Here is a 21,595-nt window from a genome sequence, read left to right on the forward strand (position 1 = left end):
CCGACCTGTAACACGTTTGCCCTTCGGCACCGGAATTTGTACGTCTATACCATCAACAATAAAGAACCTTCTTTGTGATTATGGTTCTTTTGGCAGCTACAGGCCTTCTACCGTGTTTAGTTAGCCATATTTTGTTTCCAGTTTTTTCTTACTGATTCGAAATAGCGAACCCATGTTTCACCACCAGTAACAATGTTTACAAATTATCTTCGATTCAATTTGGGAAACATTTTGAGCAATTGCTTAGCGGTTTGTACTCGTATCCGTCTTTGGTCATCTGTCAATATATGCGGTATCCATCTGACAGAAATCTTTCATACTTTCAAAATACGCTTCGAAATGAAAAAAAAAGGTCCTCCGTGGCCGAGTGGTTAGAACATCGCGCTAAAAATCACACGAACTCTCACCTCTGGTCGGCGCGGGTTCGAATCTCGCTCGCGCCGGTAAATTTACCGTTTACTTTCGGAAGGTCGGTGGTCTCTTCCCAGGTACATTGTATCTGTGTTCTTTCTTCCACCAATATAACTGGGTGTCATCAGATAATTGAAAAATTGTTGAGTGTGGCGGAAAACAGCAAAACAATCAATCAAAATGAAATGCACCCGCGATAGCAATATGCCAACAGCTTGGGCAATATCACGAATCGTGTATCTGCCATCACTTTCAATTATTTCCCTGACTTTTGAGACATTTGCCTTGCCTGTTAGTCACAGGTCGACCAGATTTTGCTGAATCTTTGACGGCCTCTGTGCCAGTCAGAAATTTCTTTCTTCACTTACGAACCGTCTCATAATATACCTTATCAGCCCAATAAACTTCCCCCAATTCAGTAAAAATCTTCATCACCGAATGACCGGGTTTTGTGCGAACTTTTATGTAAGCTCCAATTTTTTTCAATATTCTCAACCCATTTCCCAACCATTTTTACAACAGTGGTCAACGACTGGCTCTATTGAAATGACTATAAGTTTAAAAGTATGTGGAGTTGAAGGCTCGTGTTTATACCGTTGGAAAGGTATTGAATAGAACTATTCACGAAGACATGTATCATCATCCACGAAATCGTGCAAAGCGTTATCGCGCTGTGGTACAAGACACATTACATATCGAACAGCCCTCGTATATATAAATACATGAACATAAACAGAAGTGTATTCACGATCTTCTATATACAAAAAGTACGTAGCCGAATTTTTGAAAATCGTGAGCATGAAAGCTAAAGATAACGAATGGTGATCAATATCATAACTCCTATAAGTAATACAAAATAAAGAGTTGGACAAACACGGACCCCTGACACACCAGAGGTTGGATCAGGTGCCTAGGAAGAGTAAGCATCCCCGGTCGACTGGTAACACCCGCCGTGAGCCCTATGTTTTGATCAGATACACGGAGTAATCCGTAGTCAAAATCTACATGTATGTTAAGCCCGTATCGTACAGCGACGACCTGCAATCCAGTGGCTGATCAACGCCCACCAATCAGGGATCAAAAACAGATTCTACCCTACTCAATAGTCCAACAAAACGTTCACACAGAATAAAGAGAGTCTACCTTATAGTCTAACAAAACGTTCAAACAGAATATAGAGAGCCTCTCCTACCCAATATTTACTTTAGGCTCGTAATGTCACTGGCATGCAGGTCAGCAACACAGGTTAGGCGGTGTCTGTCTTTGGCCTTCTTTGCTACGATTCCCTTTTGCTTCCACTTCTGACTAACCTCTCTTTCGTTTCCCTTCTGGTGTACAGTGTTCTTCCACTCTTTCGCTATCCATGCCTGGCCTTTTCTAATAACATGTTCTACTCATTTCCATCGCCGTCTTAACATTTTTGTTGTCATGCAAGTTTGCAAAATTAAGGTCCTCAAGTTTTGAAGTTATTTTCCAACTACATGAAATTCTTCTGTGTATCTTTTGGGTGTTTTTTTTATTTTTTACACATCACACAATCGATGGTAAGATTAGACAGTAAGAATGATATTGCACAGCCTTGCGTTACCGCAGTCTTAACTTCGAAATATATTCCATGTTTCATACCGATTGTTAGGCCGTTCTTGGCACACTGATTTTAGCTACGGATAACCCCGTTTACCTGATCAGGATATAGGGCTCACGGTGGGTGTGACCGGTCGAAAGGGGATGCTTACTCCTCCTGGGCACCTGATCCCACCTCTGGTATATCCAGGGGTCCGTGTTTGCCCAACTCTCTATTTTGTATTGCTTATAGAAATTATGAGATTGATCACTGTTCGTTATCCTCACCTTTCTATTATATCTCTGAGGACAAAACTTTGGTCCGAACATCATCTTATTGTATCTAGTAATTCAAAAGCATTCTGAAATTTTGAATATGAACACATCTTCTTAAGATATTACATACATGTTGTGGGAAGATGCTCGGAAATATAAGCGCCGAAATGCAAATATTTGTCCATGCTGAATGTCTTAATGAAGATAAAAAATTAGGTTTCTGTTGTTAAAGGTCAATCTTTTTAAAAGTATTTTGAAAACTTTCATGGACTACGGTACCGAAATTGTTCACTTGTTTGACATATTCTGTGAAAACAGTGAAAACAAATTTCGATTCGTCGATATTCATTTATTCGTGGCTTCTCCTTCATGCTATGTTTAACGAGCTGGTTGCAACTTTACAGCTACCTTCCTCACGAAGTACGCTTGAAATACCCCAACTTGCTGAACCATAGTTCCGACAAGCGTTTACATTACACGACATTCATTTTTGGATAGTTCTGTAGACCTTTACTCACAAGGACGTTGCCACTTTAGAGAGAGATTGCGTCGGCCATTCATTAGAAGAAAAGCAAAGCGAAGCTGAAGGAAATCAACAATGCGTTGAAAAAGCAATGCTCAATCATGATCAATGTACTCCTAGAAAAAAAATAGACAATCTCGACATTACAAACGTCAGTGTACCTCCTTATCATCAAAGCTCGATTGTGTCGTCGTCTTGGCTATTCAGTATTTATGTAAATGTAAAGATACATCCACCAAACACACCAGCACGTTTTAACCTCGTGTCTTTATTCCGGAACTAACCCCGACAACCAAACTCCGAACAGTGTCAATTCTCCGGGACTACTTTCCCCTACGAATAATGATATTGGAGTTGTAGCGTAACGGAATATACTGAGCTGACCGGAGCTTGTCCAACCACAGAAAAAAATAGTCACAAAACCTAGCATGGTTTATGATATGCGGATTGTCATCCAATGCCATGGTCAATTATATAACATAATGTCCCGCTAGAGAATCATCGCCATTGCCGATGAAGGGCTGCAAAATTGAGGCCTATGCTCGGCACTTCCGGCCTTTGAGCAGGGAGTGATCTTTATCGTGCCACACCTGTTGTGACACGGGTCTCGATTTTTGCGATCTCATCCAAAGGACCGCCCCATGTAGACGCCTAATACGACAAGCAATTGGTACTGAGGACCTATTCTACGGCGGCTTTGAATGATAACATGAAACATCCTAACGCTTTTCAAATGAAATGACTGACTACCTTAACAAGGTTTTAAGAATCATGTCTCTGTAATCCGGAAACTCCCAAAGTCTTTGAATAGTTTACATCAACATCGAAGTACAAGTACAATTTTCTGTGATAAAAATTCTATTATTGAATCCATGATTCGCATGTTGTGTATATATACGTTGTACATATCGTATTAGAAGGGTTAACCATGGCACGCAGCTAGTGCGTACTCGGTGCTCGGGTTTTGATAAATGAATCCTTTGTTTATCTGTTTACCTTTGATATTTTTAACTATATAATCCCCTCAGCATGACGTCATCATACGGTGTTCTGCACATAAATCTTAGTACATCAACAACTGACAATCAGGTAAGCTCGCTAGAATCAGACAAACAATTTTTATCGTTTTAAATCGTAATCAAGCATCGGGTGATATTTCTACCAGGCTTTAGAAATCAGTTGAGAATAAACACGATGACACAGTATTATTAAATAAACCAATCCAATTCCTGATCCGGGAGGTAGTGCTGATCTGCATTGATTAATGACTTCTTCCATTGAAATTAAGTCCTTCTCGCTCTTTCAATGAATGCTCAGTCAAAAAGAAAAATAATCAGGAAAGATATGGTCTAGAATTGCGGATACGATTGAGAATATCGACATGCGAATGAATTCATGATTTGATTTATACGGTGTGTACCTTTTCATGATCGCCAATAGCTGTGCAAAATGAGCAATTCTGTTGATTGCTGATCATAAAATGCAGTCTGAGCTTTTTAAATACACGCATGCATGAAGCATATAAAGTTTGATAGTGGTGTTATAAAAAGGGGAAAATCTCTTTTGCGTTTAAATAGACCTTGAATGGTCAAACGTAGATCTGAGCAGACTGAAAGGAGTTTATTAACGGTTGTTTTTGTCTAAAAACAAACATTGAAGGAATACAGCGCGCCGATCGTCGGAATTTGAATCATGTGTTTCGTTTAATACTGGCAGCCATCAAGTAAGTATGAAAAAATTTGGAGAGTTTTTTGAGGATTTTTTGTTTATTTCTTTTTCCGTTTATGGATGCACTCTGTCAGAACGCGATCTAGATTTATTCAACTCAGGCTATTCACTCAAACAACTTATCTATTGGTACATGAGGTACAATTTATCAATTTGTAGTTAGGCAATGTCAGAGTTACAATATGAATTATACTAGAAAAAAGGCAGAAGTATACAAGATATATATAATCATGGAGGACAGACTGATTCCGAAATATTTAGTATATAAACATGCAGAGTTCTTTCAAAGTTTTCAGTTTCAAAGATGACACAGTCTGGGTCTATTTTGGAAGGTTCTAATAAAGTGCTAATGGGGTATTAAGACTAGGTATTATCATTATATAGACGCAATCGCTTTTACTTTCACTATGGTCACACAGAACCTCATCGAATGAATAGAGAATTTCTGAATATTATTTAAAGACTTTAATTATACTCTCAGGTAGATATTTAAAAATTCGTATACATTCTATACATGTATGTCGTATATGTGCATTAAAAAAATCTTTTTTCTATGAATCCATATTGGATTAAACTAATAAGACGCACAACATCTATTCATATTCGATTATTCATAGATCTTATATATTGATGAATTTTGTTTTTGAAGATAATGTTGATTACTAAATATTGGCACGTGTGGCCTGTACAGAATACTCTATTTAGGATCACCCGATTTAATCATTTGATATCCTTGAAGATTTCACAAGCTTGCTGGATTTAAAATTCATACGATACACTAAATCCATTTGAAGACAAAAAGCTATAATTGGATCTTGAAATAGGTTTGTTGAACATGTGTACATAGAGCCGTTATCAGGGTTTAAAGTATACATGACGTGACGAATTTGGGTAGACACTAATGGAATGTTACGAAGAGTTTCAACAAAAATCTATTAACTATATGCATACAGTGTATTAATTATCCGACAGAAACTTTCCTCAGGCCATTATCAACCTGAATTCGTGTTGGGTCGAAATCATACTGTGGTAAGAACTTTTTAAAAAATTGTTATTTGAAATTCTTGACTGCTCTCTGGCTTTGAGCTCGTTACTTTGGATTATGAAGGGGGAGGGAGGCGTGATCTGCAATTACTTTCAATAAATTGTACTATTGGTAACGATAATTCATTATGAAATAAGTCGTCAGAACAATTTAGTCACCAGTAGGGCTTGGTACAGAGGACCCTCCCACCTCACTCCTACTTCAGTGAATGTAAAGGATTCTGCAATGAAGTTCACGGAAAACATTATGTATTCAGTGACGGCTCTAGAGGAGGGTTATCGGAGATAGTAACACACCCCCCCCCCCCCCCAATTCATTTTAATTGAACATTAACAAAAAACATCATATGTTTCACATTTTGGGGTCTTCAATCTTTCCTGGGGGGAGAGGGCGGAAAGGGTACAACCTTGGGAATCAACCAACCAACCCCCCGCCAAAAAAAATTCTGGATCCACCCCGTTTACTCATAGAAAACGCACGATGACCTTCCTATTCTATTTTTACAAACAGAACTACGTTTACAAAATACGCTGAATTGTCTGTAACATGCAGTACATCAGTAAATGGATTATAAAAGTACATTGTGATATTAGAAAGAAATTGAATCGTTTATTTCAAGAAGATGATAATCAAAAGGAAGAAGATAATAAATCAAAAGGAACAATTGTTATGAATATAGTCATTCATTTTATTGTAGGGGGAAATTATAATTTCGGTGTTACGTTGAATTTTAATTAAATTTCGTAAAACAAAATGCATTTGAATCACCATATAAACAATGTTTACTGCTTGTTCACTAAAATGAAGTGATTCCAATTTTAAAATGTAAAAAGTTGTTTTGAGGGATATAGGCTGTTCAGCAAACCATGATTGTGAATTCTGGGGTCACCATCAATTAGATACAGAAAATTGTAAAAATAATAATAATAGATAAATTAATAATAAAGAAATAAAAGTTTTATGTGGTAAGAGAAGTAATTCTTCTATATGATTGTGTGCTCCGAATTATAACACACACATTTCTACACTTCATCAGAAACATATGATTTAGTAATACGTAAATTATTTTTAGCTTTATTTCAATTATTATTATATATTTTATGGACTTTACCAATTCCAATTTGTACAAATAAGTCATATATTGTATCCACAGGGGCTAAGCCCGTTTTGGGCCCGAACTCAGTGATACCATAAATATAGAAAGTCTGTATTTATGGTGCCGCAGTTCGGGTCCAAGATGGGCTTAATTAGCAACTGTGATTGTATCTAACGAATCCAAGACCAATCATGTATATAAAATACATTAATCAATATTTGTATTATTCAGTAATTTATATTTCAGCGCTGAAATGTCATATAATCTAGAAGTTGAATAAGGTCGATATTATCATATTTCAAGACATTAAGTGTTAATTATGTTATTGGTCAGAACAAGACGAAGAATATAATTTTATATTGGTTTGTCTATTTTTACAGTAGATATTAGAAAAATGTACATATTTATACATATATATCCAATTTCGTCCAACGTATTCACATTGCTATCAACAACATATGCCAGCAAATTGTGTATATTAGAAAAATGTCCATATCAGTCTCAATATAAGAATAGATATGTGGATTAGGATTAAGGAGATTAGTGCACATTATGAATTATCATGTCACAAAGCCGGCTTAGTACACTGTATGTATATAAGGTTGACAGGTCTGTGTGCATGATTACTGTACAATCATTTCTATGTCAATGCATGTACTTTAAATCTAAGCCCTGTATTGTTCCTGGTAATAAACAAAACAGCTAAATATTCCCTCCATGAGTGAATGAAATATACAAATTAATCTTAAAGAATAAAGGGATTAGTTTCTTATTTTAGAACCCGTCAACACTTCACTGGGTGTGAAAAATAAAATAACATCAGATTAACTCCAACCCTTAACTGTGTCCCATTTTCCTGTTTCGTTCTTTCATTTCTCCGTGGAAAAAAATTCAAAAGAGCATAAAACTTCAATATTTACTTAATGGCTTTAACCTAATTGATATGAAGAAAATTTAAAGCGCTGTCATAATTAAATACAGGGAAAGATATAACCTACAGGCGTCCATTGATGTCGGACAGTGGACTGTGCGTGTAATGGACTATAGCAACCTTCATCGGGGAAGACAGATAAAAATGGACCAGACAGATTGTGACTGACACACGGGAAGGGCACCTGTTTGTTTGTAAATATATGATCGACAATATTTGAGAGAATTACTTCAACATGTCATTGGACTTATTCGAGACGGTGTTCAAAGAAACATTTGTGTTGTCGGATAGGAGGAAGAAGGTTGGCAACTACACGTTAGGACGAGTGCTGGGAAAGGGAGCGTTTGCCACTGTCCGGCTGGGAACTCATCTACTCAGTGGAGAGAGTGTCAGTACATTAATTTTATTATCTTTATGTGTACTATCATTATAATTAATACTATCTTATGAAAGGTGAAGATATTGAACAGGGATCAATCTCATAACTCCTATAAGCAATACAAAATAGAGAGTTTAATTTGGCAAACACGGACCCCTGGATATACCAGAGGTGGGATCAGGTGCCTAGTAGGAGTAAGCACCTCTGTTGACCGGTCACCCCCGCCGTGAGCTCTATATCTTGATCAGATAAACGGAGTTATCCGTAGTCAAAATCAGTGTGCCAGGGACGGTCTAACAGTCGGTATGAAACAAGTCAGACAGCATTTTTATATATATCATAGATCTCCGCATTATTCCAACTTCTGACTTGCAAGGTCAATGCACATCGGAGATTACGAACAGGAATTGCTTATCAGGGAGACAATCATTCATGAATCGACATGATTTTATTTTTCAATTTATTTACCGTTAGTTATAGCGGAGGCTTGGCACGATAAAAAAAAACCCTCACTATTACGACCCTGAGTGTTATGCAAAGATCAAAATTTGTGGCACACAAAGCGGGCGATAGCCCTATATGAGTAGAGTTATGCATAGATCAATAGTTGTGGCACTGAAAGCGGGCAATAGCCCTATATGAGTAACAAAACCTTATCAACATACATTGTACGAGCAAAATGTATTTGAAACAATGTCATATGCCTTCTCGTCACTGCTTTTATCTATTTTTTTTGAGAATCGGATAAAAGTGCAGTGTTTTGTAGAAATTTAATTACGATCGGTATGTATTGATTGATTGAATATTGTTTAACGTCCTCTCGAGAATATTTCACTCATATGGAGACGTCACCACTGCCGGTGAAGGGCTGCAAATTTCGGCCTATGCTCGGCGCTGAGGGACTTTGAGCAGGGAGGATCTTTATCGTGTCACACCTGCTGTGACACGGGACCTCGGTTTTTGCAGTATCATCCGAAGGACCGCCCCATTTAGTAGCCTTCTACGACAAGCAAGGGTACTGAGGACCTATTCTAACCCAGATCCCCACGGGAATTAAATCTTCATAATGCTAAAGATTAAATTAATATACATGTATGTACACTCATTCTTCTGTTAATGATATTTGATACAGGCTGCCGTAAAAGTTGTTCCGAAGAAGTCGATCCTTCAGAGAGACAAAGCACTCCGGCGGTTTAGTAGAGAGCTGTACGCCCTGAAACGGCTGGACCATACCAACATCGTGCGTATGAGAGAATGGATGGAAACAGATCGAAACTTCTACCTAGTCCTGTCCTACATAAACGGGGACACGCTCAGGCAGTATCTACGTGAAGTGTGAGGAGGGTTCCATCATGACAAAATTAAAATTAAAATATCCCAATTGGCCTGCAATACAATAAGAACTCGTTCCCAGATTTTATCTTCCGATTGACTTGATAATCTAGTTTTTTAAGATGAATTTTATCTTAGATTAACGGTAACTGCGTTTATTTAACTAGAATATCATTTATTGCAGTGATGATAAAAATCCTTATGAGAGGATTTTTTTTTTCAGAACGAGACTGAGTGAAAATGAGACTAGGCGATACTTCCTCCAGATGACTTCTGCCATTAACTACATGCATGCACAGAATATCTTACACCGCGATATCAAACTGGACAACATGGTTCTTCAGGGAGGGGTAAAAGTAGTCATAGTTGGTAAGCCTTGTAATTACTGCACCATAAATTGCTATTGTTCTTCAATATGAATTTCTGTTGTCATGACGTTTTCTAAACACTTGTGTAAAATTTTGTAATCAATTTTTCGTTTTATGATTCTGAAACTGAATTTTATCTTCTCTCATTTCTTTTGCAGACTTTGGACTAAGCATCGACGTAGCTTACTTAGATAATCCCAAGATGTGTGGCTCGCCCGCCTACGTGGCCCCTGAAATACTTATCCGGCAAACCTTCACTATTTCAGCAGATATTTGGAGCCTGTAAGTGGAATCATACAACTGTTGTTATAATCTTCATTATCACCCCCCGATATACCTTTTCGAGAATCGATCACGGACCTCCCGGTTCCAAAGTGAACGCCGTAGGCCTAAATACATCTGTTCAGATCGCCCTAGGCCTAAATATACGCCTGTCCAGATCGCCCTGGGCCTACATACGCCTGTTCAGAACGCCCTAGGCCTAAATACGCCTGTTCAGAACAATATTTGGGGGACCAAAGGGTACTAATTTCAGATTTAGGTATCATATTTGCTAAAGGAATGACACCAACGATATGGAGGAGAGAAGATGCCTTCTGATTTCAAGATCAAAACTCAAAAGGTCATAGGACAAAACCATAGTCATTATTTCGTTACTATGTAAAGCGTGTTAGCATAGGTTGTTCTGTCTTGTAGTGATCTTGTTTATAGGTGTATCATCATTGCAGAGATTAAAGCAATGCCACTACATAGCCTCGGCTTTTATATTTCATATTTCTCGACCTCGGAAGTTATCCTGCGACATCCATGAAAACCCGTACTTTATTTCTTAATGTTTGATCGCATATATTCAAAATTAAGATACATGTATCTTCTTTCTGAATTTCAGAGGAATATGTTTGTGTTACCTAGTAACGGGTAGTCATCCTTTCCATATGAACTCGGTCTCTAATGACCATCACTCCAACCTTTACTTCAAAATTCTACAGGGCAGCATCCTACCCAGCTTTTTGTCAGAAGGTAAGATATCACTCCATGTCTAAGACACAGTCCCACAAACACCCACATATAGGGTAACTCCAGGACAGTACTAACAGTTCAGGATAGTACTAACACTTCAGGATAGTACTAACACTTCAGGATAGTACTAACACTTCAGGACAGTACTAACACTTCAGGACAGTACTAACACTTCAGGACAGTACTAACACTTCAGGACAGTACTAACACTTCAGGATAGTACTAACACTTCAGGATAGTACTAACAGTTCACTGAAATATATTTGTAGAGTGCAGGGATCTCATCAAACGCATGCTGTCGGTGGATCCTGTCAACAGAATAACGACCGAGGAAATTCTGGCTCACACGTGGTTATCGCGTTTAACCAGCTGATAGGAATTGCATCTGGTTCCATGATGATCTTTAGTGCAATATAGACTTTTTTTTAAAATTCTGTATATGATTAAACACGGTGCTTAGTGCTGACAACAAAACAGACATCTAGTGCATGCAGTTACTCTTTTTATCCCGTCCTTTTTTTAAACATTGTCAGCAACCAAGTTTTTTGTACCCTATTTTGCATATACACGTACGGATCGGTTTTTTTCAATGATGATAGTAAAATGTTCTGTTTCTATTATATTCTACTCATTTTCAACATGACGTTCAATAACGTTAATCAGAGTGTAAGGTTTTTGTTTCGAACGTACAAAGTGGGATTCTATATCAAAAATGTTCTGGGCGTAATTTGATTTCGGTACTTTTAAGAGAGTATCCTTTAGAATACCAGAGATTCCAGATGATGCCATTGGGAGTTTCCCCGCCGTACGTGGGGGATGAGTACCAAATCCCGTTGGGATTAACAACGAAGCAGTTATTAAACCACCAACCACTGCTAAATGTGCGCGCGCATGACGTCATAGGACTCATATCGTTGTCATTATCGAAAGTGCTGAAGCGCATGCTCTGCATTCTGTCACCAAAATTTGTAGTATGAAAGGGATCACCAGCAGTACCATGGTAACCGCCCGCCAAAATACGGAAATTGTCGGCTTCATCCGCAATATTAACGAAGTCAAACGAGGAAGTCCGAGTTTGGTTATTCCAGTCGTGGAGATCAAACCTCATTTTGTTGTTGCCGAATTTCGTCAGTAGATGGATGTTTCTGAGTCCTAACCAGAAATCGTGATGGAGGTCGCCAAAGCCCTCACTATAACTTTTCCATCCTCTGAAGAAATCCTCGTTTCCATATTGGCGTCTCTAAATGAAATACCTCAAAGTTCTATAACTTATAACTTTATCGAGATATTGTAAACTTAACTTACTGTTTCAGCTATAGGCAAAACGCGCAGGTCCAGCAGAACCCAAAGAGTTTGTTATATTAATACAGTAAAGCACGGGCATAACGAACCTCCACAGCCAGCAAACACAGTTCATCATAACCAAACTTCATTATACAGTAAAACACGGTGATAGCGAATCCCCATGATCAGCAAAAACATTAAGTTATAATCAAACGTATTAACACAGTAAACACTGTTATACCGAACTTCCAGGGCTAGTAAAACAGTTCATTATTTATAACCAAACTTCATTATACAGTAAAACGCGGTTATAGCAAACCCCCGGGTCCAGCAAAAACATCTAGTAATAACAAAACTTCATTATAAAGTAAAACACGGTTATAGCGAACCTCGAAGACCAGCAAAACCCAAATTCATTATACAGTAAAACACGGTTATAACGAACCTCCACAGCTAGCAAAAACAGTTCATTATAACGAAACTTAAATTTACAGTAAAAACACAATTATAGCGAACCCCCAGGACCAGTAAAAAAACAATTAGTTATAACGAAACTTATTTACATCCAATAAAATTTTCATAATTTTCCTCTCATAAGGGAATACATGTAAATATCACTTCGCAAAGAACAAAAAACGTGAAATTCGTTATAAGAGTGTTCGTTTTTTTGTTGTTTTTTTGCATGTTTTACTGTATTTTGAGAGAGTTAGATAACTGCAAGGGTTTAACTCCTTACTTGTATAACGGTCCATCCGCCGCCATCCGTCTCCATGTCACAAAACGCAGGGAACCTTGTTCTGTTGTCTGTAGGGTCAGGCTGAAGAACATAAATACCGCTCACATTTACACCGGCCAAATACAATGCCGCGCAGTCCACTGCCGCCGCTAGAAAAAAAAAACCATACACGTACGGTAGTCATATTTTCCGAATAAAAGCCGATTTCATCGTGACGCAAAACTTTGACTTTTTCTAGTTTGCGCTGTAGAATATGATTATAGTTAATCTGATGTTTTCACACAAAATACCTGATGAAAGATCTGGGGTTTCTAGAGGCCGCACGATCACTCCACTAGGTGTCGCACCAGTCACCATACCATTCAAGCGGATCATGTGTCTTTTCAATTCACCAATTTCCTCTTTTAGCTAAATTCAGTAGAAATTTCGGAAGTGACAGAAAATTTATCAATTACTTACCAATATTACTAGTGTATACGGACATTTAAAAAATGATGGTCACTTGTGATACCGTGTTTCTGTAGAACTTGGTGTTGGTGACAAGCGTTCTCACTACATTGACGAGGTCAGTGATCTGTTTGTCGTGGGTGTTGCTTCTTTCTTGGTTCCGTTGTTTTTCTCGCTGTATGACAGTCGACAATCCGGATAAAATTCGCTGCATTCAAAATATCGTATGTGTCATTAGTTCTTTCATCAGCACGTGCTAAGTGCTACGGTATATACAAAGTGTCATATACATTTGTATGCACGTGTATCTAATTCATATATTCTGAGAAGTTTAAGTCTCAAGATTAAAGCAAAATATTTCATAACTGATGAATTATAAAATGAAAATGTGGCTGTTCAGTTGATGTGCCGTAATAAGTGAACAAAATCAGTATAATATCCATGGTAATATACATGCATGTACATAATTAAGTATGTAGATTCCGCTATCACCGAAATAGAGAAGTGGACAGGGGGAGAGGCCTCTTTCTTTCTTTCTTTCTATCCCCCTCTCTCTCTGTTTTCCCTCCCCTCCCTTTCCTTTCTCCTCTTCCTTACGTCCTCCCTCCCCCATTCGGCTACCCTCGGCCGATTACGGTACCCTACATCAAATCGATGTAAAATGTTATCGGAATAGGTGTGCCAAGTGCCCCTTCACTTCTCTATTTTCTCTCTCCCCCTTTTTATCCCCTTATGGATCCATTTCATCCCTTCGTGGCCCCTTTTGTCCGTCTCCGCATATTATCATTGTAGTAGAAGGCCGTACACCCTTGCCTTATTCTATGTAACCAAATGCCTTAGTACGAGTTATCCCACTTCCTGCGTGTATTAAGGACCAAATCACACGAACTTCTCTTCTGTACAAAATGTGAATAAATGTCTAAAACATGTAAAAATAGCAACATTACAAACTGAATTAAGTCACCATGATCAAAGCATTAGTGTTTTTCAGAACTTATCCGTATAGAGACACTATGCAATCGCTTGAGTTTTTATAAACATTGATTAAAAATTGCTTTAGTATAAGAACATCATGTTGGTAAATAGTCTACCGACTTAAGTAACGAAATTTTCAACGTGTCCTGAAATTTGTTTTTTTAAAAAAGGAACTCTTTAAAAGGAGGTAAAACAAAAGTACCGCAAACGGTACATAATACGCCCGTGAAATGCTTATATAGGGTGTTTTTCTTGTGCTATAATTTGTATAACTTTGCTTCAGGAATTATAAGCCATCATGAGGATGTGACAAACTTTCATATGAACAAAGGGTCTTAGCTTAAAAATCGAAATTTCCTCAAAATGGACCAAGTTCAACAACCTGTAATTTTTTCAAAAATGGGAGAAAATCAAAATGCTTCCCCAGATGCACATCTTCAATACCCATACAAACACTCCACAAAATTAGATGGTCCTCACTTGAAAACTGTGGGAGGAGTTGGGCGAACAAATTATGTACCCGCCATAGAATATTAATTTCCAAATAGACTAAGTTCAACAACCTGTAATTTTCTCAAAAATTATAGAAAATCAAAATCCATCCCACATGCACATCTTCAGTACCTATACAAACACCCCACAAAACAAGAGATGTTTGTAAAACACATATGCCCCCCATGGTGCAAAATTGAAAAGGGTTATACACACACATCATTTAATTGATAGTAGTACCATCAATTCAAAATATTGAGCAGACAATGTCTTCCTATGTCAAGAGTGAATTGACTATGTGACTTAAAAATGAATAGGGGTCATCTACCCCTTATGCTGTACCAGTGTGCCAAGTTTGGTGACAATCAAGCAAATAATTCTTTAAATTTAGGAGACAATATATTACTATGTCCAGTTTAACAATTGACTTTTGACTTCAAAATCAATATGGGTCATCTTCTCCTGAAGATGTACCAGTGTACTAAGTTGATGTCTGTCAAGCAAAGGGTTCTCAAGATATTGAACGGACAGTATATTCTAATATCCTGTTTGACCCTTGACCTTTGACCTCAAAATCAATAGGGGTCATCTTCTTATAAAGATGTAATGGTGTACCAAATTTGATGTCTGTCAAGCAAAGGGTTCTCTAGACATTGAATAGTCAGTATATTCCTATGCCCAGTTTGACCCTTGACATTTGACCTCAAAATCAATAGGGGTCATCTACTTCTTAGAATGTGCCAGTGTGTTAAGTTTGATGTTTTTCAAGCAAAGGGTTCTCAAGATATTGAGCGGACATTACATTCCTATGTCCAGAGTAGATTGACTCTCACTTGAAAACTGTGGGAGGAGTAGGGCGGACAAATTATGTACCCTCCATATAATAATTATTTTCAAATAAAGGGGCAAAACTCCTGGGAAAAAGGTCGAAATGGATCAAAATTGCAGTATGATCTAGAGTGACCCACAAAGAAGCTACACAGCAAGTTTCAGCATGATATGTGAAAGGGAAATGAAATTATAAAGAGAAAACCCCGAATGGACGGACGGACGTACAGACATCGCTGTACCATAATACGTCCCGTCTAAAGACGGGCGTATAATAATGTGTTTGTAGCAAGAATTTACACCAGGCTTGTTAACCAATCAAACTCTGTCTTATAAATGTTACGCAGGAAATTAGAAATATTACACAATTTACGTCCCCTCGTAACTAAGCTTAATGGGATGGGATGGGATAGCATTTTGACCGTGCGTGGTTGATTATGTCCGTCCGTACAACAGTCTTGTAGACACCAGGATAGAAAATGTTCCACTCCTTCCAGGAACCTGATCCCACCTCTGGTGTGTCCAGGGGTCCGTGTTTGCTCTACTCTTTAGGTTAAAGTCACATTAATTGTTTTAAAAATAAATAATAACGGCAGATTAACAACTAAACTTAATGACAAACGGGATGATTTCAGCAGGGTGTTTGTTGATATCTTTCAATTGATTCGATATGCAAGACATTGTTCTGCGTTTAATCAGTTTTAAATAGAGGCTGGCTACTGACAAACAACTTGATGTTACAGGGGTTCCAACAGTCTCGTTTAAAGTCAGCATTTCGCATTTTCTATGGTTGTTATAACGATCTAGTTTGCCAATATAACCTATTTGGCTGACTTGTTTCATAGCCGTTCTTAGCAGACTAATTTTGACTAAGAATAACTCCGTTTACCTGATCAAGATATAGGGCATACAGCGGGCGTGACCGGTCGACAATGGATGCTTATTCCCTCCTAAACACCTGATCCCACCTCTGGTGTGTCCAGTGGTCCGTGTTTGACCAACTCTCTATTTATGAGATTGATCACTGTTCGCTATCTTCATTAAATGATTCCCCTAAGGTCCGGGTTAGAGTAGGTCCTCGGTGCCCCTTCCTTGTCGTAAGAGACTAGATGGGACGGTCATTCGGATGAGACCGCAAAACCGAAACCCTGTGTCACAGCAGGTGTGGCACGATAAATACCCCTCTCTGCTCAAAGGTCGTATTTACTCGAGCATAGGCCTAAGCAGGCCTTCACTGGCAATGGTAACGTCTCCATATGTGTGGAAATTTTTCAGGGACGTTAACCAATATGCAATTAATCAATCACTAAAGGAAGAGCACTAGTCTTAGAAATCCCAAATCTACGTCCAAAAAAAGAGTGTAAACCTAATTAAACAATGTGGACGTATGTTTTAACGAAAGAAAACAAACTCTCTACTCACAAGGACCGGAAGTAGGCCTTCTTTGGAAACTTCTGGGGCGGATGTCGTCTGAATCTTTTTGGGTATATTTTTAACCCCCAAAATAAGGTTACAGAGCGACCCCTCACAGTGTGACGCAATGGCACTGGTTTGCCGAGGGACCTGTCCATAACACAATGACGTCACAAATAAAACAGCAGTGGAGTGTAGTAAACATTTGATTGTAGACATTTTGTTTTTTTTCTAATATCAGCTGCGTCCGACAGGTGCGCCTCCTGGTGAGTTATCTCCAAATGTGGCAATCGACAGTAGATATCAACCCGGTTACTTCCTAAATCTGTATCAGACTTATCATAAAGTTTTCAAGCATGTGGCATTATTTTTAAATGTGGGCCAGTCGGAGAAGGGTTTTTTTTCACATTCGTCCAAAGTTCTTGACAGGTAGAAGGGAAAAAAACAACGAAAATATGTCATTTTGCCCAAGTTTTGAAGTCCTAAATTGTGAATGAGAGGGGATAAGCGTGACCCCTGATTCTACGTGCCTGATCTTAATTGTGTATGCAGAGCGTTATTTAAAGGACACAGATCGAAAAGTACAGTAACTCCTGGACCTCGGTGGTACAAGTGTTATAGCTAACGTTTCGTAATTTGAGGGGACTTCCAAAACTCAAATTTTCATTCGGAAGAAAAAACGTTGATACGTATATATATAACAATTCGATAAGTCCTAGGGACGGCCCACTAGACACACCAGAGGTGGGAACAGGTGTCTAGGAGGAGTGACCACCCCCTGCCGACTGGTCACAACACCCGCCGTGAGCCCGATGAGATAAGTCATGCGTTGAATTCAATTTACCACTTGAAATACTGTTTAGGAATACAAAAATCACGGACAAGAATCCGGAACAATACAATGATTGATGATTTGATTTGAAAACTCAAGGCCGAAACAAAGTTAGATGAGTTATACATGCTTGAATTGCTGTTTTAAAAGACATTAAATGCTTGATTGATTGAATATTGTTTTACGTCCCTCTCGAGAATATTTCACTCATATGGTGAAGGGCTGCAAAATTTAGGCCTATGCTTGGCGCTTATGACCATTAAGCAGAGAGAGATCTTTATCGTGCCACACCTGCTGTGACATGGGACCTCGGTTTTTGTGGATTCAAAATGGTACTATTTAGAAACACTAGATCTAGGTCGATACTCAACGCCGGAATAAAGTAAACTTATATACTTTGCAAATTCCAGGGTTGGTGCACAGACACTTGTTTCTGTAAATAACTTGTGACCTCTGTATACTAATAATTATTAGTATACAGAAGTCATAAGTCATTTACAGAAACAAGTGCCTGTGGGCTGGTGTCATAAAACTACACCCCAGCCTTCTAGATCCTCACATAAGCCCGATACTGGTGTAAAATTCACGATGATCGACCAAAATATTGAGTGTTTTTCATCTGTGAGAAAAAACAACTCTGGGATATTAAAGATTATAACAAAGTGCGATAAATTACAATTTGGACTAATATTATTTATGAAAGAAAATTGTAAATATCTTATTTATCCCAATTTTCAAAACACAGTTCTATTTCCCAAGTGAGTGTGCTTATCAGTCCCTTTCTGGGTGTCGGGTGGTAGTTAGATAGCATTATCAGTCCCTTTCTGGGTGTCGGGTGGTAGTTAGATAACTGGTTCGATACCACGCTGCTACAATAGTGCTCTATTTTAAGTGGAGTATCATCATCATTCTCATCACCACCATCATTATATGTATTATTATTTGTTTATTGTTTATTCACCAATCAAGGGTCCTCGGGGGCATGTACAGGTTAACAAGCAATTGATTATAACAATGGAAATACATAACAATTATTCAGAAGTACTAATACTGTCAGAGTTCACACTTCTGCACTGCACACATCTATAATTATATATGAAATACTGATTGCAGACAATGTTTAAATTAACAACACGATATATACAATAAAGTAACCCAACTGCTTTACATGTCTAAGGACAGTCCCAGTTTCAGAAACAGCGGATAATGATGTGTGAATACATATAAAATCGTAATCAAATCAGTATAATTATTGTTTAGTAAGTACAGTATGCAAGTATAAAACACATGTACATGCAGGACCCAGTTGTTCTGAGTGCTTTATGCCTAAAGCAGGGAGGTTAGAATAGAATAATTATATAAATGAAAACAATTGTACGAAGCGTTAAAGAAAGTATGGATTGTTGACTTGATTAGAGGGCACAAAGGGACAGTGCCTGTTAACAATCTGGTAATAAATTATTGTACCAGACTGTTGATCTTGTACTCCCAGTAACCAAGACAGATTGCAAGTGTAAAACAAAGAAAATGTGTACAATGCAATGAGATGTGATACTGTTTTATTATAACAACTAAGGGTTTGTTGTAGTACAATGCGTGTACCTGTACTGACTTTGAAACTTTTTATTTCACTAAAGCTCCACATGGAGCATAATAGTACAAAAAAGGTACAATCAACAACAATGTTGAACACAATGAATGAAACACAACGGGAAGGTGATATCATAAAAATATGGACAGTACTAACTTGATAAATTTGGCAAGTCCTATCATAGTATATTTGTCTTTACAGTTCATTATTTCACTATAGCTGATAGTATTTCGACAATCAGATAAGCGTGTTGGCAAGAATCTACACCCTTCATGAAGAAAATAAGTACAACTAAATAGATAATGGAATTCATCGTTCAAATCTACCAATACTTAAAAACCTGCCAGATTCAATTGGCAATTTACAGCTACTGCGTCTAAAGCGACAAAAATTATACAGTAAATCTTGTGGTAGTGTAGTTAAATAATTTTCAAAACCACAAGTTGTCTTGTACATCCTATAATTATAATTCATATGAAATTATATCATGTGATAATCATACGAAAATCAATTCCTATGAAATTCATATGATTTTCTACATATGAGAATGATATGTTTGTCACATATGATTCTCATATGAAGTGAGTTTCATTTGATACACATATTACTTGCATATGATCCTCATATGAAACTCACTTCATATGAGAATCATATGTGGCACTTTTCCCTATGTAGAACACTTGGATGAGTTATATATTTCATCTTTCCAGGTTTCAACAAAAGAGTTATACAAACACTGTTTAACCTTTTTTAGATAAATGAAAGTTAACATCAACATGCTGATCGTTTCAAATCTGGATATTACCAGTTCTAATTAAGATACCTTTTATACAGTTTAACCATTTTGAATGATACACCTTTCCTCTATCTAACTTGTATAATATGCTGGACAAAGTATAGGAGATATTTTCATGTTTACCGTTTATAATGCGTTCCCAAAAACCAATCATTCGTGCACTGATAGGAATAGACATAGGTATTCTACCAAGTTTCCCGTATATCATACAGGTTGGTGTATATTTTGTAACTTTTTAAAAGTATATACTTACAAAATTCAAGATGCAATCTTTCAATGATGCTATTATCTGTATAACCCCATACTTCCGCTCCATACATCAAGATGGGAGCAATCATTGAATCAAACAATTGTAATAGTATATAGGTAAGCATAATTGTTTAGATTTACGTAATACATAGAACATGGCTTTTCTTGCTTGTTGTACAAGTCTGTCTTTGTTAGATTTAAAAGAACCCTTTCTAGTGAATTTGATACCTAAATATTGAAATTCATCAACTACATTCAATTGCTCACCATTGAAATTAAATATAACATTGTCTACATTGCGATTCTTGCAACAAATGACGACTTTGGTTTTTTGCAGCATCAACCCTCAGATTCCAAGTCTGACAATACAAGAACATTGCATTCAAAGAAGATTGTAGTTCTTCTGCAGATTCAGTTAATATTACAGTGTCGTCAGCATATAACAACAGATATAACTTAAAATATACTTCAATTTCTGAATCATCAAACACCAAATGTGCAATATTACAAATATCAGTGAGGCCACTATATGAATGCGACATAAAAATCAACCAGATCATTGAGAAATATGGAAAACAAAAGAAGTGATAAATTTTCACCCTGTCTAACCCCAATATTTGAAGTGAACAAATCTGAACAAATAGAGCCATCTCTAACACATGATTTGGCATTCTTATACAAATTTTGAATAACAGTATTTTGCCATCGATAGGTATACGTAGTAATTTTTGCCATAACATGATTCTGTTAACAGAGTCAAAAGGTTTACGATAATCAATAAATGTACAATACAACTTTTTCCTTCGAAATAAGTATAAATATATCAAACATTTAAGATTAAATATATGGTATGTTGTACTGTATCCTTTTCTAAAACCAGCTTGTTCCTCACATAGTAACCCTAAATTTTCTAAGTAATTACACAATCTATTATTGAGTATACTCGTAAATAACTTGCCAAAACAACTTAGTATTGTAATACCTCTATAGTTGTCTACATCAGCTTTATCACCTTTATTTCTATATATTGGACAAATGTATCCTCCAGACCATGTACTAGGTATTATACCACTTTCAAATACAACATTAAAAATCTTTACAAAAATGGGCATAAGCTTATCAACAGTGTTTCAAAAACTCGTTTAATATGTGATCACCACCACATGCTTTATTGTTTTTAAGAGACTTACAGCATCAAAAACGTCCTTTTCACTAATTATTTGGTTAAGTTCATTATTATGTTCACTAATATTATCAGGCAGAACAATATCAACATCATC

At 37.3% G+C, this 21,595-nt stretch overlaps 2 protein-coding genes across 5 annotated transcripts; one reads left to right on the forward strand and one right to left on the reverse strand.

The window, feature by feature from the left end:
• Positions 1-3,796: 3,796 nt before the first annotated feature.
• LOC125673513 (uncharacterized) lies at positions 3,797-11,290 on the forward strand. 4 transcript variants are annotated; one of them, XM_048910124.2, is made up of 8 exons: positions 4,245-4,496; positions 5,474-5,530; positions 7,624-7,961; positions 9,085-9,287; positions 9,508-9,653; positions 9,811-9,934; positions 10,542-10,672; positions 10,942-11,290. In XM_048910124.2, the coding sequence occupies exons 3-8, from the start codon at positions 7,809-7,811 to the stop codon at positions 11,043-11,045; spliced, it is 861 nt and encodes a 286-aa protein (XP_048766081.2). In that variant the 5' UTR covers positions 4,245-4,496; positions 5,474-5,530; positions 7,624-7,808; the 3' UTR covers positions 11,046-11,290. The 4 variants fall into 4 exon arrangements, with proteins under 4 accessions (XP_056016321.1, XP_048766080.2, XP_056016322.1 ...); XM_056160346.1 differs by lacking the exons at positions 4,245-4,496; positions 5,474-5,530 and adding an exon at positions 3,797-3,862; XM_048910123.2 differs by lacking the exon at positions 5,474-5,530 and having other exon boundaries at positions 4,015-4,496.
• Positions 11,158-17,172, reverse strand: LOC125673497 (fibrinogen-like protein 1). The gene is made up of 5 exons (XM_048910095.2): positions 16,857-17,172; positions 13,204-13,347; positions 12,983-13,100; positions 12,693-12,841; positions 11,158-11,912 (listed from the first exon to the last, which is right to left on the reverse strand). The coding sequence occupies exons 1-5, from the start codon at positions 17,064-17,066 to the stop codon at positions 11,379-11,381; spliced, it is 1,155 nt and encodes a 384-aa protein (XP_048766052.2). The 5' UTR covers positions 17,067-17,172; the 3' UTR covers positions 11,158-11,378.
• Between the last annotated feature and the right edge of the window lie 4,423 nt (positions 17,173-21,595).

This window comes from Ostrea edulis, chromosome 3 (genome assembly GCF_947568905.1).
Source record: "Ostrea edulis chromosome 3, xbOstEdul1.1, whole genome shotgun sequence".
NCBI lineage: Eukaryota > Metazoa > Mollusca > Bivalvia > Ostreida > Ostreidae > Ostrea > Ostrea edulis.